This window comes from Manis javanica, chromosome 17, assembly GCF_040802235.1.
Source record: "Manis javanica isolate MJ-LG chromosome 17, MJ_LKY, whole genome shotgun sequence".
NCBI classification, from domain to species: domain Eukaryota; kingdom Metazoa; phylum Chordata; class Mammalia; order Pholidota; family Manidae; genus Manis; species Manis javanica.
Genome location: NC_133172.1, coordinates 52,442,776 through 52,466,705, shown reverse-complemented (window position 1 = coordinate 52,466,705; position 23,930 = coordinate 52,442,776). Strand labels below are relative to the sequence as shown.

Here is a 23,930-nt window from a genome sequence, read left to right as displayed (position 1 = left end):
TACAGAGTTGGGATATTACATATAAACTTACATTGTTTTATTTAGCATTATACCATAAGCCTTTCCCCATATAATTGAAAACTCCTCATAAATGTTATCATAATGGCTGCATAATATATCACAGTATGGCTGTTTTGTAATTTGCAATTTTATTCAGACAAACATAAATTCTATTATTGATAGACATTCAGGTTATTTCCAATCTTCCCATATTATAAATAATGCAGCAATAAATATCTTTGTACATAAGACTGATGACATCTAGGCAAACATGTAGCTGTAACCTTCTATAAATCTTGCCGAGAAGACCTATCAGACAAGGGAGGGATAATGGAGAACTGCATGCTCTTGGGAGGGATGGAATCTGGGTGTCAGGACAGTGTGGCAGGCAGCTGATACCCTGTCACCCCGGAAAGATGTCTGGGTCCTAGTCCCTGGAACCTGCGAATATGCTAGTTTACACAGCAAAGGGAATTAAGGGAATCTGACTGCAACATAGGGGGATTATCCTGGAATGTCTGGGTGGACACAGGGTCCTTAGAAGTAGAACAGGGAGAAGAAAATGGGAGAACCAGAGAGATTGTAGCATGAGCGTGAGGGACTTGGCTTTGAAGATGGAGGAAGGGCACCCTAGGCCAAGGAATGTGGGTGGCTTCTAGAAGCTGGAAAAGGCAAGGAATGTATCCTCTCCCAGAGCTTCCAGAAAGGAGCGCCCTGCCAACATCTTAGTTTTAGCCCAGTGAGATCCATTTTGGACTTCTGACCTCCAGAACTCTAAGATAATACATCTGGGTTGTTTTAAACCGTAAGTTTGTGGTAATTGGTTACAGCAGTGATAGAAAACTAATGCAACCGAGAAGACACTTAATCTCAGATGACTGTTCAGAAAAGACCTCTGCAAATTTTATATTTACGACCATCCCTTGTTGGGCTCCAGTTGGAAGAATGAAGACTTGTAGTCGTGTTACTAACATCACTCTGGGCTTTGCATTGCTATTTACCAAAATTCCTAAAAAAATGTGGAGCCCTAAAAGATGTGGCTTCTAAACACCCTTGCGTAGAAGGGGCCAACAGACCTTTGGGGAAGGTGATGTCCAAGGCAACGTCGTAGGACTCTGCAAAGACCATGATGTTTTCGATCTGAACAATACCAACAAGATTGTCTGCATCCGAAACCTGTCAGGGTAAGAAAAATTCTTCAGTAAAATCAAGACCTGCGAGGTGCCTGGAGTCGGAACTAAGTAACACGTAGTGGGAATCATGAAGAAGGGCAGATATATGGAATGTCTGTGAAATGCAGTTAGCTTTTGTCGTCACTGGTAGGATCGGTGTGTCTCACAGTTCCCTTTGGGGAATGCTGGTGTGGACGATCAATATAGGAATGGGGACAAGGGGTTGCATTTTCCGTCTTGTCCATTTGCGGGGGTTTAAGTTATTTGCATGACTGTCCCTACGTTACTGAAGTTTGGGCAGCAAGTATATATTCCAGAAAAGTATTCTTTGGAACTTTTTGATAAAGTAGACCTGAAGAGCATGTTCCTGACGGTTGACATGGAAAACTGATCTGCCCCTAATCATCCTTACTCTACTGATTTTACAAATCTGATTGTTCTGTTTCCAGTTCAACCTGTGGAAAAAGTGCTAGATTTGTTCATGTAAAATTAGTGTTTAGGGTTTCTCTTTTGGAAATTTCAAATGTTTTCTGTGTGTGAGCTTCATTACTATTAAAGTTGGAAATGTGGAAAGAAACCCCGATGAGATCCCCAGGGTCTACAGGCTCACTGTCCTGAGGAGCATCTGAACTGGTGTCACCGGTCAGCTGGACCCGACTGTCAGCTCTTGAGACTAGCGAGGGGGTGATAAAGGGAAGAGCCCCTAGGCCCTGGGTGCAGCCCCCCTGTGTCTGTCTGGAGGCCACCTGCCTCCCTGCTGAAGCCTCAAGTTGAAAAACGAAGTCACTGACTCCCATTATTTGTGTTTTGGGTGCCGGGGAGAAGTCTGTAGTTGTCACCACACTCGAGTTCCGTTCAGTTTCCATCTTTGCTTTCATCCAGCATTCTGACAATGTTCACAGAGAAAACTGGACCGACTTCAGTGTTACCTTCTTTCGTTTGCTGCTCGCCCTTTGGCCGAGATGCCAAGAAGCACAGGCCGCGAGCAGGAGGGAAGAGAGGACAAAGGACTTGCCTCACCAGCTCCCGAATTTACATGGTTCTCTCCTACTGGGAGATGCCAGGTACCCAGAGCCTTCTGCTTCCCTTGGCTCCCCGCTGAGGGGAGGGTGGGATCAGACTTTGTAGCTGAGGGAACTAGGGAGCACAGCTGAAGAGGTACACAGATAAAGTGCGATGAGGTCACCAGAGTGCCTCCCAAAGGGATGAGGAAGGGCAGCATTTCCTTGTGCAGATGTTAAAGGAAGAGAATCTGGGGAAGAGAAGTTCTAGTCCACGCTGGGGAGCCTGAGGGGGGGCCAGCTGTGTCAGGTTTGGCTGGAACACATAGGAATGCCGTTTCATCCCTGAAATAAGGAAATGTTTCCATGCCAGTTGGCAAAGAGCTGTCACAGTGACCTCTCCAAGCCTCCCCTTGCTGCCTTCCCCCCACACCACCCACAACATGGGAAGCCCTGAACTCTCCATATTCCAGCAACAAGGAGGTGAAGCTGACACAGACGACCATGTGGCCTGGGTTCAACACACAGAGATCTGTGTCTGTGGAGAGGCTGGTGTGAAAAACATGGATGAGCACCCCTGGGATTCGTCTACATTTGTGGATTGAATGAATCTGTTGTCAGCTCTCTGAAGGACCATCACAGACAGGTGATAAGAGAGATGAGATCCATGGACAGGTCCCAAAAGGTAGAAACAGGGTTGATTTGTGTAAGCAATAGGGAGAAATCTGAACTCAGCCCAAGGATTAATTAGCAGTCAGACCTGTCCAAAGCAAGGTCAGGCTGCTTGGATGTTCCTGTTTTCTGTCCCTGCAGGAAGTCAAAGAGAAGCTTGAATGGCCTCTTAATTGTTACAGAATCGGTTGAGGCATCAAAAATCAGTGACACTCATTTACTTATACATTCATTCATTCATCCATTTATAGATTCTACTGAGTGCCTTCTACATCAAGGCCTGTGCTAGTCCCCAGGGATGTGATGGGGCAGTGGGTTAAATGGTGGCCCCCCAAAAAAGTACATCCATGTCCTAACACTTGAAACCTGGGAATGTAACTATTTGGAAAAGAGTCTTTGTAGATGTAATTAAGTTAGAGATCTTGAGATGAGATACCCTGGATTATCCAGGTGTGCTCTAACTCCAATGACAAGTGTCCTTATGAGGGACAGAAAAGGCACAGATGCAGACAGAGTAGAAGGCCAGGTGAAGATGGAGGCAGTGGCTGGAGCGGTGCAGCCACACGCCAAGGACCGCCTGCAGCACCAGAAGCTGAGAGAAGCGAGGAGTATTCCTCCCTACTGCCTTTCCAGGCAGTGGGGCCTTGTGCACACCTTGGTTTCAGACTTCTGGCCTCTAGACTTGTAAGAGAATAAATGTCTGCTGTTTGAAACCACTCAGTTTGTGGTTATTTGTAATAGCAGCCCTAGGAAGCTAACGTGGATGATGAGCAAGTCAGGTGAGACCTACCCCAAAGGAGTCACATGAGAAAGTAAAGAAACAGGGTATCTGACAGCGGGAGGTGCTCTGAAGGATGGAAGACACATAAGAGAGTGACTCACTTAATGGGGTTCTCTCCTTGGGAGGATAAGGTGAGCCCCGTTGAAGCAGTGCTGTTTAGCGGACCCCGCAGAACCCAGGGACGACCTTCCTGGCAGGGAGTGGCAAGGCCAGGAGCCTGCAGCAGGGAAAAGCCAAGAGACCATGTGGCGGGAGCCAGTGACTGACAGCCAGGGTGGAGTGAGATGTGCGACCAAGGCAGGCAGGGCCTCTGAAGCAGGCGAGACCCCGGGGCCACTCTCACTGCAACCGGAAACCAGCAGAGCACCTCAGGATGGAGGGTGACCTGATGTGCCTGACACGGTACAGATCCCTCTTATGGGGAATGCAAAGAGGGAAACCAGTTCAAAAACCAGGTGAGAGACACTGCAGGAGCCTGATGCAGGTGGCAGTGGCAGTGTAGACAGAGAAGTAGATGGGCAGGAGACAGACTGAGACACAAATGACAAGACCTGTTGGAGGAGGGTGGAGGGGAGGTGTCAGAGAAAGGGAGAATCTAGGATGACTCCCAGGTGTCTGTCGGGAGCAACTGGGTGAAGGGTGACATTTACTGAGACAGGAATCTGAGGGGTCACTGGGCTTGAATCAGGAATCTAATGCCAGCTTAAGGGATAGAACACCATTCATTCATTCATTCATTCATTCATTCACTCACTCACTCACTCATTCACTCTGTACTGGTTGAGTGCTCTGTTCTTGGTACTGCGAAATCAGCCATGGACAAGACTACCTTCATGGAGCTAAAATAGTGTGCAGAGCAGGCTGTTGTAGGGTGAGGACTGTCAAATGGGGACCAGATGGGAACATGTAATATGGAGACCTGGCTTACAGTGTGTGTGTGTGTGTGTGTGTGTGTGTGTGTGTGTGTGTGTGTGTGTGTGTCTTGGTAGTCTATATGTTATGGGACTCAATATGTACACATTTTCATGACCACATCTGTAGATATGTGAAACCTGACCTCCTGTGTGTGTGTGTGTGTGTGTGTGTCTTGGTAGTCTATGTGTTATGGGACTCAATGTGTACACATTTTCATGACCACATCTGTAGATATGTGAAACCTGACCTCCAACCGGATTGCTTTCTTGATGTTGACGGGTTTGGAGGGCTGGAAGTGCACTTGCAGGCCATGCTCAGCCTTGGGGGGGATGATCCCCTGCATCATGGACATGGTGAAGTCGTCACCCAAGTGCTCTAGGCTGGTAATCCTCCAGGCCACGGGCAGGGGTGTGACATTACGGAGAGAAACTATCTTGGATTCTTTTCTGCAGAGACCAAAAGAAGCTTTATCAGTTTCAAATGATTTTGTTTTGTATGGCAGGTGAGCAGAAGCACCTTTGGCTATTTCAATTACTGCTTAGTTCACTGATCAGTATGTACCGGGGAATGGGGCTTGGTGATAATAATCAAGGAATGCAGGATATCATAACAATGTTCTCTCCCTGCAGCCTAGAAATAAACATTCTCTATTTTGAATAACTCCAGCAAATGAACATATAAGTTCTATGTTCGTACTCTAATTTCTAGTGAAGAGTCTTAACCTTTTAGGGTAATGGACTGCTTTGAGAATCTGGAAAAAACTAGTTCTGAGAAAAAGACCAATACGCACAGCTTGGGCAGTTCATCTTAGTGCGGGTGGTCCTCAGCTCTGCGGAAGGCCAGCCACTGAACCCATGGTAACAACCTGTGAACTCAACGGGGCTACTAACCATCCTGGTTTGCGCAGGACCAGAAGCTTCCCACAGGGCAGAACTTTCAGTGCTAAAACTAGGAAAAGTCCCCAGCAAATCAGGATGAATTGGGTGGGCTAGGACTAAATGTTCTTTAAATTCCATTTCAGTCCCGGTGTCATCCAGAATTCTGACCTGTGCAGCAAGAGTCGGTCAAAATGCAGTTGCCTGGGGTCCAGCTCCAGTTCTGGGCGGATCCCCTGGCAGCTTAATTTGAAGATGGTTGGCTCTGGGTTCTCCTTGATGCAGCAGACAATGCTGTCTTCAAAGACACCAACTGCGGTAGGGTAGGCCCATATGTTCAACAGCTAATGCAGGAGTCAAAACAAAGTACGTTTACACCAAGGATGCCAAGGCCTCAAACTCCCCAAGGAAGCCTTGCCCTGGTGGACTTATCCCCATGTGACTGTACCTGCTTCTCATTGGGTTTCAGAAGCATATTGATGGGCTCCAGGAAGTAGGTGCTTGCTTTGACATCATTTTGAAAACAGAAAAACATCTCTGCGACCATAGGGGAATTGTTCAGGATTGTCAGCGTCTCCATGTTGCCTGGGAACAAGGATGACTTGTACCTGGACAAGAACAAAACTCAGATGTGAGGACTGATGGAGAGTTCGGGTGGAGAAGAAGACTGCGAGATGGAAAGCAATGCCGAAGGGAGTGTGGTTACCCTGACGCAGAGGCGTGGTGGCTAAGAACGCACGCTCTGTACTTGGGTGTATTTGTGGCTTGACCCACCCTGAGTCTTTGTTGTCTTCATCTCTAAGATGGGATGATAATACCTCTTAGGATTTCTGTGACTATTAAATGAACTAGTATACTTGATGTTCTTAGGACAGCTGCAGATGTCAAATGCCCAATGAATGGTAGTTTCTATTATTGCAAAGAATTCTAACTAAGAAATATTCAGCTCTATCCTCTCCAGTGTATTTATTCTCAGGAAAGTTGATCATTTGAGTAACTGTCTTATTTCACATCTGATTTCCTCATTCACCTGCCCTCCTAGACACATGCAGGATATTACTGTTCTGGCGTGGATTCGCTTGGCATTGTTTACAGTTACAGATTGTTTCTGTTCCTTAGTACCTTAGCGACAGAGCCCCAGAGTTGAGCACTGTGGGTATTGAAAGCTCCTCAGTTAATGGTACTGAACAGAAAAGGAACGACAGAAGGCTCAAGGAATGTCAATGAGGACGCACTCATCAGAGATCACTGCCCAGGTTGGGAAAGGGCACCGTAGTGCTCAGAAATAATCTGGGAAACTCTTTAGACAGGCTCTGATGGAAGATGAATGAGAACAAATGGAAGAGACCACACTAGAGTCAGAGAGAGAGAGCGTTCTCTGCGTAACTTCTGTAGGGGTGGTGGCCTTTGTATCTGACTGTAGTCACCATCCAGCACTGTGCTAAGTTCCGTGTGCATTATCCAGTTCAGTCTCATAAATCTGTGGGTGGTTGCAGATGAAGACATTGAAGCTCAACAAGGTTATAAAGGTCTTTTAAGAATACATGAATAATACCCATTGCACTGGGCCTTGTTTCTGGGCCAGTCATCCCTCTCCTCTGGGACAAGTTCTGTGTGGCCCCAAACCCTGGTTAATTCTGGTGCTTCCCTGAATACATGCCTCTCTGAATGACCACAGCCTCTTTCCTGGTTTCCACAGCTCTGGCCCTCTTTCATGTCTCCTTTGCTGGCTCCTCTTCTGAGTGGCGGAGGCATTCAGGGCTCCATCCTTGGTCCTTCTCTCCTTACTGTGAACTCTCAGCTGATCTCATCTACGCCCGTGGCTTCTGTTGTCTCAAAGACAGACTCTCCTCTGAGAACCCAAACATGGAGCCTATTTCCCGCCTTCCGTGGCTACTAGCTATATTTCTCAAGCATCTCAAGGTGAGCTCTTGATCTTACCCTTCCCCCACCAAAACCTGGCCCTCTTCCAGGCTTCCCCATCTGGGAAAATGGCACCCCCATTCACCTGTGTACTTAGCAGAAACTCAGGACATGAGAACTTAGTTCTCCTGACCTGTGGCCCAGGGCTAACTGAGGCAGCATTAGTAAAAGCTACATCAACACAGGAACCCTATTCATGAGTCCAACCCAGGAATCTCAAATCTGCTTTGAAATAATGGAACACTTACTTATCTCTTGACTTTCCACAAAGCAGTGGCCCAAAGTGAAACGTCTCCAAGCTTATAACATACTTCTTAAAGATAACCTCATTTTCCTTCATGTCCATCTTCCACTGAGGGAATACCACTCTGAACACAGGGGAGGCAGAGAAGAGGAGGAGAGGTTGTCTGAAAGGAAGTTCACTGCCACTGCTTGATGTTTACATGAGCCCCACACTCCCCGTTCAGCAAACGGTCCAGGGGTCTGGAGACAGAATGACTCATAATTGGAGGACCTTTGCTGAGTCTTTATTCTCACTCCTCCTCTCTCCCTACCCACAGTAGCGATGGTTTAAACTCAAGTAAGAAGATTCCCAGTGGTGGCCTTCATCATGAGAGGCTTATGACAGAGTTGAGTTGGATTTCCTGTTCTAGTGCACCCAGCTAGAAAAATTCCTGAGGATCCCTATGGAAAACTAGTCTGGTGGACATCAGCTAGCTTCTGAGTTCCTTGTCCAATGTGGTCTCTATGGTGAGAACTGCAAAAAAGCTCCTCTTGGTGGACAAGCTGTAAAAGGGGTTGTTCCCCAGGGGCGTTGCCCCACTAGCTTGCTTGGCCAGGTGCCTTTGTGCAGTGTATAAGGGGCACAGCAGTGTTCAGTAGCTCAGAACTATGAGGCCCACCTGTGGAGATTGCAGAGCTGACCTTCAAACAACTTGGGGGCTAGGGGTGTCGACCCCCTGTGCAGTAGAAAATCCATGCATAACTTTTGATCCTATCCCCACAAAACTTAACTACTAATAGTCTACTATTGACTGCAAGCCTTACAGATAACAGAAACAGTCAGGTTACATATATTTTCTATGTTGTATGTATTTTATAGTATATTCTTACAGTAAAGTAAGCTAGAGAAAAGGAAATTTTTTTTTCTAAATGGTTGCAAATCTCCAAAAAGTTTCCAATGTATTTATTGAAAAAAAAATCTACATGTCAGTGGATGCATGCAGTTCAAACCCATGTTGTTCAAGGGTCACCTGTATTGATATTATAGGATACGAAGTACTACAGTAAAAGGAAGTACTACTTTCCCTTCTTCATTCTCTGCCATTCTCTTTTCCTCAGTCTCACCGCAGGCATTCCCGTGGCTTGGTCAATGCTCAAGACCTTGCAGCCCAACAGACAAGAGGCTGGGATGCCGACCCTGCTCACATCAGTGTTAAGAGCTGCCTTGTTCAAAGTACCATGGGGAGGCCTGGTAGGTGTCTATCCACCTGTTCTTTTAGAGGGAAGCACACTTACTTTGGGTCTCGGCAAATGTATGGGTAAGTGCAGGTGCCTCGGCAATAAAGCTGGTACTGGCGGCGAGTCCCGAGGATCTCGAAGTTGAACGTTTGGTCAAAGTTCCCGAGGTCAGCAGAAGAGAAGTGCACCCTCAGCGTCACCTCACCGTGGGCCGGCACGATCCACCGGAAGTGCTTCAGCCTGCAAGTGACCACGTGGGGTTTGAAGTGAGAACGGTGTCTTTGCGCCGGGAGAAGACAGGACCGCAGCCCAGGAGAAGTCCTGTCGAGCTGGGGTTAGGCATGGTGGACCGTGGGGCCCCGCAACGGGACAGCTCTGTTCCCGTCCGGGGTGGTGACGGCCACCCCACCATGTGGGCCTTCAGCGTTCCCTTCCCTGGGCTGCTCGGCGGCCCACCTGGTGAACTTCTCCTGGGAGCTCTGCGCAGAGAAGTTGTTCAGGTCCAAGTCTGAGAGGAGAGCAATGGTTCCAGGGGCTGGCCCAGGAAGGCCCTTCCTGTTGAAGGCCGTGCGACGTTTGTCCTTCTGACTCTCTCGGGCCTGATCCGTTTTTTCTCTCCCTTTCTGTTTGCTCACCTTAGAGGAGAGAGGCTGCTCTTCCTGGGCCTTAATTAGAAATAAGCACAAGGTTGTAAATACTCTTCTTACACGCACACACTCCGGAGTCACAGAGGCCTACAGCATGCCCGCGGGCTGGGGTGACTGCGCGGCAGGCTTGGGACGGGCGGTGGCTGAGAGCCCAGCTGGGCAGTCCTGCTGCACCAGAGTAGCAAGGAGGTTAAGTGCAGAGGGGTCTACCACTTTCCGTGGCTCCCCACTCCCTGGGAAGGAGGCTGAACCCCTATGGAAAGCTTGACGCTAGCAGGGAGCGTGTCCCTCTACTGCATTTTGTTGTGTTTCTTTAGTATCTTTTAATCTAGACCGATCCCCCCATCCCAAGCACATTGGCTTTTTGAAGAGACCAGATCTGTGTCCTTTACAGCCTGAAATTTTCTGACTATTCTCAGAGTGCCGTTTAACTTACTCCTTTCTTCCCTGTATTTCCTCTAAACTGAAAATTGGGTTTCCAAGTTTGATTAGACTCACAGTGGATGGTGTGTATTACACTCTGTCACAAACGGGGACAAATAATGTCAGATTGACAGACAATTATAGGTGTAAAGTGTGTTCACGCAGCTGGAGTGGGGCCCGTCACATCTGGCCATGAAGACACAGCCTCTCCCCTTTGCAGCTGACCCTGGGGTGATGCTGTGGCTCAGACTGAGAGCTTTGTTCCCCAACAAATCACTGCTTTTTCTATTGACTGGTGCTCCTTAGTAACTATTTCACTAGGGTTAAGAGAATAGTGCTTTTCTAAGTCCACCATTCTTTTCATAATTTTAGCTGCCATTCTTCTGGAATGAAAAACTTTCCTTTGTCAATTCCCTAATAAACTAGAGTTCCTCCTAAAAAATGACAAGTTAAAGACTTAACTCTTTCCTGTTATTGACCAATTTCCAGAAAGGAGGTTGGTGTGGTAGTCACCTCCGATGGCGGCAGTTTTTTGTCTTTATCTGTTTATTTGGACTCTGCTGTAGTGAGGCCTGCCCACTGACGCTGCTGACCTCTGATGCTGATTTCCTACCCGGTTGTAAACTGACCCAGTTGTAAGCTGAGCTGCAGACAGTGCCTTTGCCTCTGATTTTATTTCTTTGCTAATATGCATGGCTTGTAGGAGGCTGAGTAGAGAAATTCAAATTTTGGGCCACTAGACTTCTCTGGGGGTAAAAAGCTCCTCTATAATTTTTAATAAACATGCCTTCTGCATATTATTGGTCAAATCTACTTTTCCTGTAAAATTTATTCTATTAATTGCTTGTTTTTTTTTACTTTTATATGATTTCATTTTGATAGCTTGTACTTTTAACCCAGCAGAATGAATTTTACTATATTGTGTTAGGTGAGGAGATAAAAAAAATGACTTTACCCCAAATATCCAATCTTCCCCCTCAGTCTCTTTAATGACCTGCCCTTTCACCAGTGGGGTGTGTTCCCCCGACTTGTGTCCGTTGATTCTTGTCTTCTCAGGCACTGTGTGAGTTGCCTTAGCCTCATAATACATTCTTGTATCTTTCTTTAAAAAGGAGCTTGCTCTACTTATTTTTTTCTTGCAAATGAGCTTCAGAATAATTTGACAAGTTCCCTAAACCACCCATGGGATCGGAAAGGTTGGAAGATGAGAATCAGTCATTTTTGGTCTCCTTTTAGGAAGCAGGAAAAGTCAGTCCTGGGGAAGGGGGAGTTTGGAGCAGCTCCTGTGGGGTCCTTAGGCAGGTCCTCCTGAAACGTTGAGGGAAAACTCAGTGATCAGGATACCCAATACCATACTCAAGTGTGGCCACGTGGAGGCTGACCTTGTCTCTGCGCCACGGTCAAGAAGACAAATTGCCGCCGGCTCTTTACCTTCACAGCGGCTGCAGGGGCTGAAATCTCTGCTTCTGCTTGTGCTTCTCTTTTCTCCTCCAGCAGGGGGCGCTCCTCAGATGGTGGGACCACAAACACAAAGTGCTTCAGGATTTCTGTCGTGGCCAAAGGCAGTCGCTTCGCAGGGTAGGAGATGATTGAAAATAAGGCGGGAGGCGGGATGGGTGGGCCAGAGGCACCCAGACCCAAGATGTCCAGGATCTAAAGGAGAAGCCCGTGGTTAATTTCCTGTGCACAGTGGGCTGCCTCTCACCATCTCCCCTAGTGAGCCCAGGGGCCTTCAGACCCTCCCGCCTCCCCATCAAGACTCTTGGGAGATGCCCCTGCTGTGGGCCCATGTCAGGGAAGGAGTGTGAAGGCCTCTGGCACAGCTCTGCAAGTCTTTCCAGAACCTCGCCCCCAGACCAGGCTGACGCTCTCTGTACCTCTCTGATCATAGCTCCTGTTACTTTACTGTGGCTGCTTAATTGCCTGTCCCTGCAACTGGACTGTAACCTCCATTAGGACAGGAACCAGACTGACACAGTATAAGAACTAACACATAGTAGGCACTCAGAAAATCTATTTAGTTTTAAGAGACCAACTATTAAGGTTCTGATGTCTTTAGTACAGAGTCATTCCATCTATTTTCAGATCCCATGTTACTTTTTTCTCTTACCTTTAAGTGTTCTTTCTTTCCAAAGACGAAAGAGAGTTTGGATTGGAGCAGGTCAAATATAGCAAAGAGAGAAAGCAATGGTTCTGGGAATGGGGTAGAGGATGGGAATGAAGGGAGAAGTGAAAGAGATACTCAAGAGTGACAGGTTATTTCTGGAGTGTTCTTCCATTTGGCTCTGATGTATGAGTGAGCATTCTCCAGAGCAGATGGCTTGAAAATGTAGTAGCAACTTCCTTTTCAGCTTGTAAAACCCCCAGTATAAGCACACTAGCTCTGGATTAATGGATTAGAACAGCAGTGTTCTAGCCTACCTGAGCGCCCATCCTGTGGACCAAATGGGCTGGTAGGCCTAGCAGGGAACTGTCTTCACGTAACCTTGTGTTTCTAACCCGGGGGTCAAGCAGCTAAAGACATCTCCTGACTAATAATGTGTAGCTAGAGTTCACTTCCAGGGTTTAGAATGGCTGTGAGGAAAGGGATGAATAAATTGTATCAATTATGATATTAACAGCCAGGGAGTTCTTTCAGCAATAGTCCGTCTGACCTGTGGCTTGGAATGCGGGGAGAATGAAACAAGGCAAGAAGGTATCTTGGCTACAGTAGTGGAGTATAAAGCAAGACTTGATGTTCTTTTTCAATGAACAGATTTCTGAAAAAAACAAAAAACAAAAAAGAACCCCTCCCCACCACCCATGATTCCTTCTCCAAGTCCAGCAGGGGCAGAATGGAGAGACAGGGTGACTGCGGAGTTGGCTGGTGTCTCTTCCTGCTTTAGCCCACCTCTGGCCGCTGTGGCAAGATTCTCACTGTGAGGCCACATCACACCAAAGTCCGCCCTCTTGTGGAAATACTCTTCTCCTCCCATCAACCCTTACCTGTGACATACCCCTCCGGCTGTTCTTAAGGCTGAATCTAGTTTCTGAATAAACTAAACCAGAGGTCAGCAAACTGTCTGACCAGCCACCCGCTTTTGTAAACCAAGCTGTCGTGGAGCACGGCCACGCCCAGCCATTTACATATTATCAGTGGTTGCAACAGAGAGGGCATCGTCCGCAGCCCAAAGCAGTTGCTTACTGGTATTTTGCAGAAAAAGTCTGTCCCTGCACAAGGGCTGTACCTGTCATCCCTCCAAACCACTGCTGCATATGCAAAGCTTTTGTTTCTAGGAACAGAAAGCTTTCTCATGGCATAATTTATGACATTGTGGGAAGCTTGTGTGAAAAGTTCTAAGTATATTTGAGACTCTTGCTTCACCCTGCAGAGTATACGTGCCTTGCCAGCCCTTAACACCAGTGTCAGTATAAAAAAAATCAAACGTACAGGTGGTTTTTTAGAAAGTCAGACTGAATAATTTAGATCTGTGGAACTTTCTGTGAATTTTGCCAACTGGAAAAAGGCCCTTTAAACCAAGAATATCTTAATTCAAGGGGCATCAGAGCTTCATAGCATGAAGGGAATATAGCCAAGAAACCCTTTTACCAACATTAGCGCAACGGCTGCTACCTGATGCCACGTCTTCACGCTGAGGGAGAGTCTGTACCTGATCCTCCTGGGGAAGCCTGTCATTCTCCAGGGCTTGCTTCCAGCTCAGGCCTTCGAAGTCGGGCGTCTGGATGTTTATGAGTGGCACACCCAGATCCTTCTTCCCTTCGTGCTCCTCCTCTGTGTCGCCCTCTCCTCCATCACTCCGGTCCTCCAGCGCCCGGAGCTTCTCCAGACGCTCCCTCTTGGCACGCTCCCGCTCCAGGCGCTCCTTCTCCGCACGCTCCCGCTCCTTGCGGCCCCTGCGCCCGCCCGAGGGCACCTGGCGCTGGTCTTCGGGCTCGCGTGGCGTGTCATCCGCCCCGCCGTGAGGCAGCTGGAGCCCTTGCTTCCGGTCCCAGTACATGAGGGTGTTCTGGATATCCTTCAGAGTCAACTCATAGGTCTTAAACTTCTGGGCCATAGGCTTGTCAGTGTCCTTTGGAAGGTCCCCTTCACTGTCCTCTCGTTCCTGGACAAGAGGAAACCCAAGCATGTTTGTATCTGCCAGCTGGTGCTTTCTCTTCTTGCTTAGTTCGTCCTTCTCGGATGCCACCTGCTCCCTAACAGATACTTTCTTTTCTGCTGTGTCCATCTTGATGTCTAGTTTGGGAAAAGTAAGAATCTAGAAGGCAAAACATACAAAATATGCTTTAAAAGTTCTCGAAGGGAAAGCAAGTCAGAAGGAAGAACAAGAGGACATTCTGTTTTGTAAGAAAGCCTCCCAGGATTCCATGCACCTCTTATAAACACTAGGCTTGTGCTGAAGAATCAGCTGGGGGGCCCTTATCAGACCATCTTTTCTGGGTCCTTCTTTGCTGTAGATCTGGTTGGGGCCTGGCATTGTGCATTCTGAAAAAGATGCTTAGTGCCTGTGATATGCACTCCTGGCTGAGAGCTGTAGCTCTGAAGGGTCCACAAGAGCAGAGCCCCAGGAATCCTCCTTCCGCTCTTGCTTTTACGTGCTTTGGGAGAGGCCACAGAGGGCAGCAGTCCGATCCCGGCAGCACCCTTGCTACTGTGGGGCCCTGGGGGAGCGTTTTGCATCCCTTTCCCACCGTATAAGGGGGATAGTAATTTCAATAACTACCCCCGAGGACTATCAAAGACTAAATGCATGGGTATGGAGGCTTCTCAAAAATCTAAAAACAGAAATACCACAAGGACCTAGTAATTCCACTTCTGGGAATTTACCCCCCCAAAAACAAAATCACTAATTCTAAAAGATATATACACTCTGACGTTTATCACAGCATTATTTGCAATAGCCAAGATATGGAAGCAACCTAAGTGTCTACTGATAAATCAATGGGTAAAGAAGATGTGGTTCATATACACAATGGAATATTACTCAGCCATAAAAAGAGTGAAATACTGCCATTGGCAACAACATAGATGGATCTAGATGGTATTTGCTAGCTGAAATAAGTCAGACAGAGAAAGCCACATACCATATAATTTCCCTTACATGTGGAACCTAAAAAATGAAACAAATGAACAAAGAAGCCAAATTGAAATAGATTCATAGATACAGAGAACAGACTGGTGGTTACCATAGGAGAAAAGAGTGGGAGGGTGAATAGTTAAAGGGGGAAAAATTAGTGAGAATGTTTGCTATCTTCATCTGGATGATGATTGCATGAGTGCACACATACCAAAAGTCATTAAGCTATTTACTAAGATTTGTGCATTTTATTGAATGTACCTCAATTTAAAAAAAGCGAAAAAAAAAAAAGATTAAATGCATGAATACATGTAAAAACACAAAACAGTATCTGCTGGAGAGTAAAGTGTCTGTTAGTATCAAGGTACTGAAATCACATAGATTATGTATTTAATGGGTATTGGGGGGTACAATGGGAGTTTAGAATCTGGCTGTGCCCCAGGCTTTTTAAAATATGTATTTATTTAATGAACCTGGTATAGAAAAACCGATTTTATTCTCTTTGTTACCCTTTTTAAACTTACTTTGTGGGCTCCAATTTCCTCCTTGGGGAGGCTCCATAGGTTTGAGGTTATTCTTTGGTGACACAGAACCCAGCTCAGTCTAACGCTCACTGTCTGTAGTCAGCCCGTGTCCCCTTTCGCACTGAGAGCTCTTCTCCCTAAGGTCAGGCCTGGAGGCACGAGTGGCCCAAGGCTGGCCTTTCCTCCACCTCAGTGCACTGACCCCTGCTCCACTTGTTGATCCCTAACAGAGGCCGGAGAGAGCTGACAGGCCAGTCTTGGGGGAGCGGGTTCACTCACCTCATTTGTATAGGGAGGGGGGCCTTAGCTCCTACGGTATCATTCACCGTCTGTAGTCACTGCCAGGACACCCAGAGTTCTGTTAGGACGTCCTGTCCCATGTCCTAACATGTGGATTTTGTGTGGCAGGAGGGCCCCGTGAGGGAACGACTTGTATTTGGAGGATGTGGAAGCCCAGCAGAGGCTGGAGGCCAGGTCTCCATCTGAACTCCAGGTCTGCGTGTTTTGGATCCCAACTCTGTGCCCAGCGCTGTATGCTCAGAACACACTCTTTCCCAAGCTCTACCTGACTGGGACCCCCGGACACTGACTCCTATGCCCTACATCTCCCCAGATGTGGCCACTGTCTCCCATCCACCTGCTGGGACCAGTCTGCACCTTGTCTGGAAGTCTGGTTGTAGCTCCATCCTCAGGACTCACGGTGTGAAAACAGCCACGTGCACACCAGCTACGCTGCTCGGCTGTCATCCCCACCTGGGCCCTGCTCTGGCTGCTCTGCCTTTCCCGCATCCCGGGGGCAGGACGTGACTGCTGTGCTCGACAGGTGGACAAACTCTTGGTACTTGTTTGCAAGGACAAGCTTATCCTGGAGCGTCTTCCTTGACTCCAGTCAAGGATGAGCTCTGGACTGAGCACAGGGGCTTTGCTATGTGGCTTACCGGAGGCAAGTCTTTCATACAAACCTATTTAGCACCATTCAGGGGACGGCAAGGGACAGTGGAAAGAGCAAGGCCTATGGTCAGACATAACTGGGTGAGGTTCTGGACCTGTGATTTCATCTCTCTCCAAGCGAGGTGGGGTTCATGTCTCAGCCTGGCAGGGTCGGGGAGATGCCCAAAGGCCAGGATTAGGGAAATCACAAGCACGGCACTGGGCACACAGCCAGTGTTCACCAAGTGCTGCTCCCTTTCCGCCTGTATTCTGCTCTCCTACAAAATCAAACAGCATTAGGGGAGTTTGCTGGAGGGGAAATGTGCCAGACTGACTGGCTCGTTGCAGTGCTGATTCTCTGCTTCTGCCTCTGGGAAAAAGCATGTGAAGGTTGCTACCTGCCCGCTTGGTGTTTGAGATTTCTTCGGGGGGAGCTCCTCCTTGACTGGTACTTGCTTTAGCTTTCTGACCTTCCGTTTCAGCTCATCTTCTTCCTTTTGCCGCTCAAGCTGCTGCTGTAGCTTCTTTTCATGCGTCTCCTTTGCTAGTCTCTTCAGCTTCCTGTATCAGAGGAGCAGAGAAAACCCTAAACCCTCCTGCCCGAGCCCTTCCTCTGCCTGGGGTTGCTTGGTGGGGAGACATGGGGCAGAGCTTTCTTGAGCATAAAAAGAGAGAAGGAACAAAAGAAAGCTGGGCAAATAGGAAGAAAGGAAGGAGGGAGAGAGGAAAGGAGGGAGGGACAAGAAGGAAAGAGGCAAAGAAAGAAGAAAGGGTGGCTCTCATCTGTCTCTGAATGGTCATTGAGCAAAACTGATGAACTGAAAACCAACTAAGAGGAATTCTCAATCTGTATTTCTATTCTAATCTTGCATAGGAGAATAAGGCAAGGCTGAAAATAAGCTTGAGGTTAGCATTAAAAAAAAAAAACAACTTTCAAAGATTGTTCTGATGGCAGTACAGATGAGACCCAGCTTCCTACACTGTCACCTTTGATACTCATTTCTTGTTAGAAATGGTGTTTTTAATAGCAGTCCTTACCATGGCCAGCTTGGAGCCACGTCGCTGGATCTGAAAGCCACATTCCTCTCCTCCTCTCTCTTTCTTTCCCTTCCTGCTGGGAATTCAGTCATGTCTGCCCTGCTGCTAATGGCAGAGAGGGCACCAAGTGCAAACAAATATGGAGGGGATAGCACCCCTGAAATTTTTCAGCTCCAGGAATTCATAGTTGCTTTGGGTGCTGTGGCTCTGTACTCACTGAAGCTGACCCATTATTACTTCATTAATGTGTGTGTGTGTGTGTGACACACAAATAACTCACTGCTGAGCTTTGAGGATCAGATTTGCATTTTCTAAGTCTACCCTGAGATGAATGCTTGAATGCAATGAGGTCATTGAAAAGAGATTCCTTTGGAATCCAGCAGCTTTTCATACCCTGGGAGGACCGGGCATGTTTATAACAGACCATGTGGGAGAAGTGATGAGGGCACGCTGCAGGGGCAGAGGACATGAGAGCTCCTTGGGGTCAGTAGAGGGAGTCTGGAGGTAGAGGGAGAGGAGAGAGGGGGGTATACTGTAGGCAAGTATCTTGGCTCTGTCCCCTCCAATGTTTGCAATTCTAGGGAGGGGTAGGCAATGGAGCCTCCATCCCCCAGAATGTTGGAAGATCTGAGGGAAGAAGAGCCACATGTTCTGCTGCCCCTGCCCCCTTATCTGACAGCATGAGTCTCCTGGGCCCTAGGTGATGAGGAGGGCATCCAGTCGTGGGCCCAGGTATTGCTGTGTGGCCAGGAGCTCTGGCTTCGGAGCCTGCCCAAGCCTCACCAGGGTTTCTGGTGAAATGCCAGGCTGAGGACCAAGTGGGAGAGGCAGTCAGATCTCAGGGGACGGTGAGCACCGCTGAAGGCCCAGATGGTGGTCCAGGAAGGCGAAATGGCTGAGTTCTGGGGAGCACCCACCATGCCCATGTGCAGAGAGGGGCCCCTGGGTTGCTCCAGGACAGCACAGGGGCCAGAAGCCCTTGCCCCACCACATTACGTCACCTTCTGCCCAGGCCCAAACGCCTTCCAGAGAGAAGGAGGAGAGGAGAATGGGAGAAGCCCTGAAGGGCTGCAGTGACCAGAACCCTGGGTGGCAACATCCGTTTTCCTGCTCTTAGCAGGTCATCCTCCTGGGCCTCCTGCGGCCATTGCCATGCCTCCCCCGGTCCCTGGAGGATGACCCTGGGATCCAGGATGGGCTGTGTGCCCAGTGGAAATTGCTTTCAGGGGAACCACTTCCACTCTGGCCAGCCCTTCATTCCCACCTCTTCTGCCTCTCCCAGAGGGCCTGCTGAACCTCCCGATCAAATGTGATTTTCTCCTCCTCTGCCAAGGCATCATATTCTTCCTCATCCATGTATTGGAGACGTTCCTCCTCTTTCTTAAGTGCTTCCCTGCGTTTGCACTCTGTGGGGGGAACAGACACAGGAAGGCGAGAAGTCACTCACCAGCTTGGGCTGCAGGGTCCCCCAGTAGCTTAGTTCTCAGCCTAGCCAGGTGCAGAAGGTCAGTGCCAATAAGAGACGGCTCGTGCAGCAGCCTGAGTTCCCAATCTCTGCTGCGCTTTCCTTCATTCACACAGATTCAAAATTGGTCTCCATCTGCGGTAGGCTGAACAGTGGCCCCAAAGATGTCTATGTCCCAATCCCTGGAACCTCTGCTTCCCTTAGGTAGCAGAAAGGACTTTGCAGCTGTGACTAAGCCCAAGACCTTGAGCTGGGGAGATGATCCTGGATTATCTGAGTGAGCCCAATATAATCCCAAAGGTCCTCATAAGGGGGAGGCAGGAGGGTCAGAGTCAGAGAAGGTGACGTGATGATGAAGCAGAGGGAGAGAGATGTGACAATGCAAGCAGAGGTCAGAGGGCTGTGAGGGAGGGACCACAAGCCAAGGAATGCAGGTGGCCTTTAGAAGCTGGAAAAGACAAGGAAAAGGATTCTTCTCTAGAGCTGCTAAAGGAATGTAGCCCTGCTGACACCTCGATTTTAGGATTTCTGATCTCCAGAACCGTCCGATAATCAATCTGGGTTGTTTTGAGTCCCCAGGTTTGTGGTTGTTTGTTACGGCAGTAATAGGGAAGTAATACATCACCTATTGATGTTACCCATTACGAGCACATGCCACCCAACTGCTCAGGGTGACAGGACCACTTGCAGCCCAAGGGGAGTCATCTTCCATGCCCTACAGACTCCGGGTCCAGAAGTGTGGCTCACATTCAGCACAAAGGCTCTTGGTTTCTTTTTCACACCTCACTGGCGCAACACGCTCACCTTACATTTTTGTAGGTTTGAGCTGAGGGCTCAGAGATCTGTGTCTGAGTTCTTTTTCGTACACTTAGCAAGGGGTAGTGCTAAGGAAGAATGACTCCTCCATGGGGCTGTTGTGGGGATCACATAGGCAATCATGTAAAGCACCTAGCCCGGTGCCTGGCGTAGCCTTAAGTATTCAATAGAAATTAGATGTTAATGTAATAGTATGGTTACTGTACGCAGCCCCAGGGCTTTTTCAAATGCAGATGATGTAGGGAAGAGGGGCCCAGTAATGCCACCGTGGAAGACTTCCATCCATAGAAAACTGAGAAAATGAAAGGAGATTCATTCTTTCAAGTTGATCACTGTGGGGAAATGAGCCTTCCAGAGAACCAGGAAGCTGGAGGTGAAAATACTGCGGGAGGTGCCTGGTCATTCTTCCTAATTTTTCCCTGGGTGAGAATACGAGGAAGCAGTCTTTGAGGTCTGTTTAAGAACTAAGAGAGCTCAGTGTTTGTAAATGTGCCAAATAGAAAAACACTGGTCTATTAAGATTGTTCCAGAAGAGAGAGGTAAGGAAGGGCAGTACGTGGTCAGAGCTGGGGCAAGAGCAGGATTTTGCCTCCCAGGGACAGTGTCACCTCCTCCCTTGGGCGCCAGGATTTGCTAGGCCTGCTTCTGACTAAACTGGAAACTTAAGCCATCATTACACTGCATGTATCTTTTTTTCAAACACTGAATATTTTTTCCAGGCTACAGGTGTAATGACAGAAAAAGTAAAGGTTTTAGAGTTATAATTTGCAACTACTTTGTTATGTGATCTTACATAACACTTGATAGCTCAGAGCCTCATTTTCCTCATCTGAAAAATGGGCACAACCATCTTCACAAGGTTACTGTGAAGATTAAACAACCTGAAGGGCCATGTAAAGACATTTAAAGTGTACAAAACGTTTGCTGCAATGCCTGTACGTAGAAGGCTAAAATATAGATGTTGTTCTGTAAAGTTTATCAGCACCTCTAGTTTTATAGGACATTAACAATTGGCTTACATAAAACCAACAAGCTAACTGGTCACCTGAGTCAGTCATGTGCCCCCCTCACACCGGCGGTATCCCAGAGATGTGGAGCGATGCACTGTGATACCGCGGGAAAGGGGATGGGCCTGCTGTGGGAAGAGCTGGGGTCCCCCTTCATTCTTCAGTCTCTCAACAAGCCAGTGTCTCACTTCCCTCACATGCAGAGTGGGAAATAAGAACTCCCAGCCACCTTACAGGGCAGAGGTGGGGCACCAGTGAAACGGGAAATGTAATCGTGTCAGTAAGGCCCATGGGCAGTGGCCCTGGGGAAGCGTTTCAGAGAGCCCGAAGCTCTGTGGAAAGGAAAGACCTGGCGGGGCTTGGGAAGGCAGCCCAGGGAATGGGGCCTTGCCTTCTTGCTCCTGTTTGGCCTTCTCCTGGGCCTTCATGGCTGTGTAATCCTGGGCCATGTTGAGAACGTAGATGTGCTCGCGGTTGCCGATGGCCTTCAGCAGGCAGAGCAGAGCGGCAGGAACAGTCCGAGCAAAGAGCGTCTCCAGGCTATCGAACACCACCCCGCGGTAGCAGTCACTCAGCTGAAACCCGAGAGGGTGCAGATGTTACCACGGCCGCAAGGTCATCTGTTCTTTACCCGGGGGTGGCTCTGTCCTCTGGCTCTTTCCCTGCTGCTGCAACTGGTTCTGCAGACCTACCTGGCCCCAGTGCAGACACCATTACCCTGCCCTTCTGCCTGCTACATTCAAGGTGCTGCCACAAAGTATAAGAGAAAAACAAGAATGTTTTATCAATCATGAAAGGTCTGTGTCATATATATATGTAGAATAAAGGATTTATTCTGTCTCTGTAGAAATAAAGAAAGACAAGTAATTCTAAAGTGAGGGTCTGGGAAGGCCCCCGAGGTGCAGGGAAGGGAGGTACAAAGGAACGATGTTCCACGTGTAGAACAGCAGACGGCATGGACAGCAGTGCCTGGCGGGCCCTGTGTAGCTTTCTTAGTGGAGTGTAATGATTTTGTGAACATTAGCAACTGAGCAGCCCGTGCCGTACCGCAGTTACTCAGAGTCAGACCGGCCGCCGCTGGCCAGGAACTGATTACTACCAGTGTCTGATGAGACAAGAACCTTGTGCCAGAATGTAAATCAGTTACATCACTAAATACGCTACTAGTTCAGCTGCTGTGTTTTTCCCCTTTGTAGGAAATGAAGGAAGCAGTGGGAACTCGTTATCTCAGAGACCAACAGTTTGAGTGGCCCAGCTCTACCAGTTTACTCTGGACTTTACTCACGATTCCCAGCCTTTGATCGGATGCATGAAACACCTGCACAATTACTTATAAGACCGCCTTGCTCAAATCAGCGGGGAGTGCTAGTACCTTTACAGAGTAGCACGAATGAAGTGACTCATTTCCAGTGATGACATTCCTCCACATCTGGGAACCTCAAGTCTAATTGTGTTATATTTAAATGTGGTTCAGTTTGAAAAACTAAAGCAAACGCACAACTCCAGGACCTGGTGAGTAATTTAGCAATTTAGTGATCCCCTCCCAAATCCTGCTGGTCTTATTTTCTTTTCTTTAACTGCACAACACTTATAAAATTAAAAAAAAAAAAGGGAAACAGCTATTGTGTTTCTGACTTTAAAAGCAATATGGCATTGTAAAATAACCAAAAAATATATGAAGAAGACTAAAAATCTGTAATCCTGCTATCCAAAGATAACCAGTGAACATGTACTTGGAGAACTTTTACTGTGTATGATATTTATAAATATTTTTTAGAAATGTAATTGTGCCTTACATAGGATTTCATAATCTGCCTTTCTCACTCAATAATATATTGAAAATACAGTTTTACAGCAATGAACATGGATAGCTTCAGACTCTAACTTTAATGGCTCCATGTTATACTTTTTAACATACCACTGTAGGTCTGTACCATGACTCTTATTTTTTTGGGAGTGTGTATAACCTTCTGCTCACTGGTCCTTTAAGGTGAGTGGCTTCAGCAGACTGAAGACAGGGTCAGGGGCTGCCAAGGGCAGCAAAAGGACAAGTAAATGACTGCTGGGGGTGAAGAAATCCATCGTTCCTCTCCAGGGCTCTGGGGTTTTGAGCTGCTGTAGGTGGGTGATGGCCCAGAATCTCAGCTCACCCCCGCAGCTCTGCAGCTCTGTGCAGGTGGGTGGGGACGCACCTGTATGCGCTCGGCCAGGATCTGAACCAGTAATTCCTCAGGGAGCACACAGCTCATGAGCCCGGTCTCACCTCCAATACTGGTGCCGACACTGAGCCTGCGCTGCTCAGGCCCCAAGGGGAGAGGGCTGGAGAAAACCTGTTGAGCGGGAGAAGGATCAGCAGTTAGAATACGACTTGGTATCCCAACAACTCCTACACTTGCATGCCACGTGACTTCGGGAAAATCACCTAATCTTTCTGGGCTTCATTTCCTCATCTGTAAAGTGGGGATGGCATTGTAAAATGGAAGATTTCTATTTTCCTTAGAGAACTGCTGGAAGCTTTGAGCAGGAACACTGTGAAAAGTGCTTTGTATATGTACTGAAAAGCACACATTTGTTCATTCATTCAGCAAATAGTTATTGAGCACCTTTTATGCACCAGGGACCCCAGTAGTCCTTGGGATGCAACAAATAAGGTTGGTGATCTTGCTGCCTGTGTGGGCCTTTCATTCAAATGGGGAGACAGAAAAGAAGCGCACAAAGACATGCATCAGTAATTGATTACAGAGACTGTTCAGTGCTGGTGAAGAGAATCAGGTGGAGGAATAAGGGGCAATGACAGGGTTGGACACTGGCTGTTAGAGAGACTGGCCGCATTACCTGGATGGTGTGAAAGAATGAGACAGGATCCTGAAAAGAGAGCCTTCTCAGTGTGAGCAATGGGGAACATGGCCAGGCTAGAATATGCAGGGCTTGTAGGCCATGGTAAGGAATGTGGATTTTATTCCAAGTATAAGGGGGAGTTGTTGGCATGTTTAAGGCAGATAAATGATCTGATTTTTATTTTTAAAGGTCACTCTACCTGCTGTATGAGGTGACAAGAGTGGAAGCAGGAAGACTAGTTAGTTAGATATGCCCATGGCCAAGGCAGGGACAAGGGTGGCCGTGGTGGGAGGGGTGAGAAGTGGCTGATACAGGATCTATTTTGGAAGTAGAGCTGATAGGATTTGGGATGGGATGTGAGAGAAAG

The 23,930-nt window shown here is 47.9% G+C and overlaps 1 protein-coding gene across 1 annotated transcript in view; it reads right to left on the bottom strand.

Annotated features, from left to right (window-relative positions):
* Window positions 1-23,930, bottom strand: part of HYDIN (HYDIN axonemal central pair apparatus protein) — a 361,576-nt gene that overhangs the window by 68,750 nt on the left and 268,896 nt on the right. Inside the window, exons 44-56 of the mRNA XM_073225416.1 lie at window positions 22,918-23,055; window positions 21,117-21,300; window positions 18,702-18,843; window positions 16,798-16,960; window positions 13,521-14,126; window positions 11,302-11,523; window positions 9,257-9,465; window positions 8,858-9,040; window positions 7,588-7,707; window positions 5,865-6,024; window positions 5,588-5,760; window positions 4,789-4,987; window positions 1,077-1,176 (exon numbers count right to left, since the gene is read on the bottom strand). Of these exons, the coding sequence (XP_073081517.1) occupies window positions 1,077-1,176; window positions 4,789-4,987; window positions 5,588-5,760; window positions 5,865-6,024; window positions 7,588-7,707; window positions 8,858-9,040; window positions 9,257-9,465; window positions 11,302-11,523; window positions 13,521-14,126; window positions 16,798-16,960; window positions 18,702-18,843; window positions 21,117-21,300; window positions 22,918-23,055 (2,599 nt within the window). The remainder of the gene's footprint in view (window positions 1-1,076; window positions 1,177-4,788; window positions 4,988-5,587; window positions 5,761-5,864; window positions 6,025-7,587; window positions 7,708-8,857; window positions 9,041-9,256; window positions 9,466-11,301; window positions 11,524-13,520; window positions 14,127-16,797; window positions 16,961-18,701; window positions 18,844-21,116; window positions 21,301-22,917; window positions 23,056-23,930) is intronic.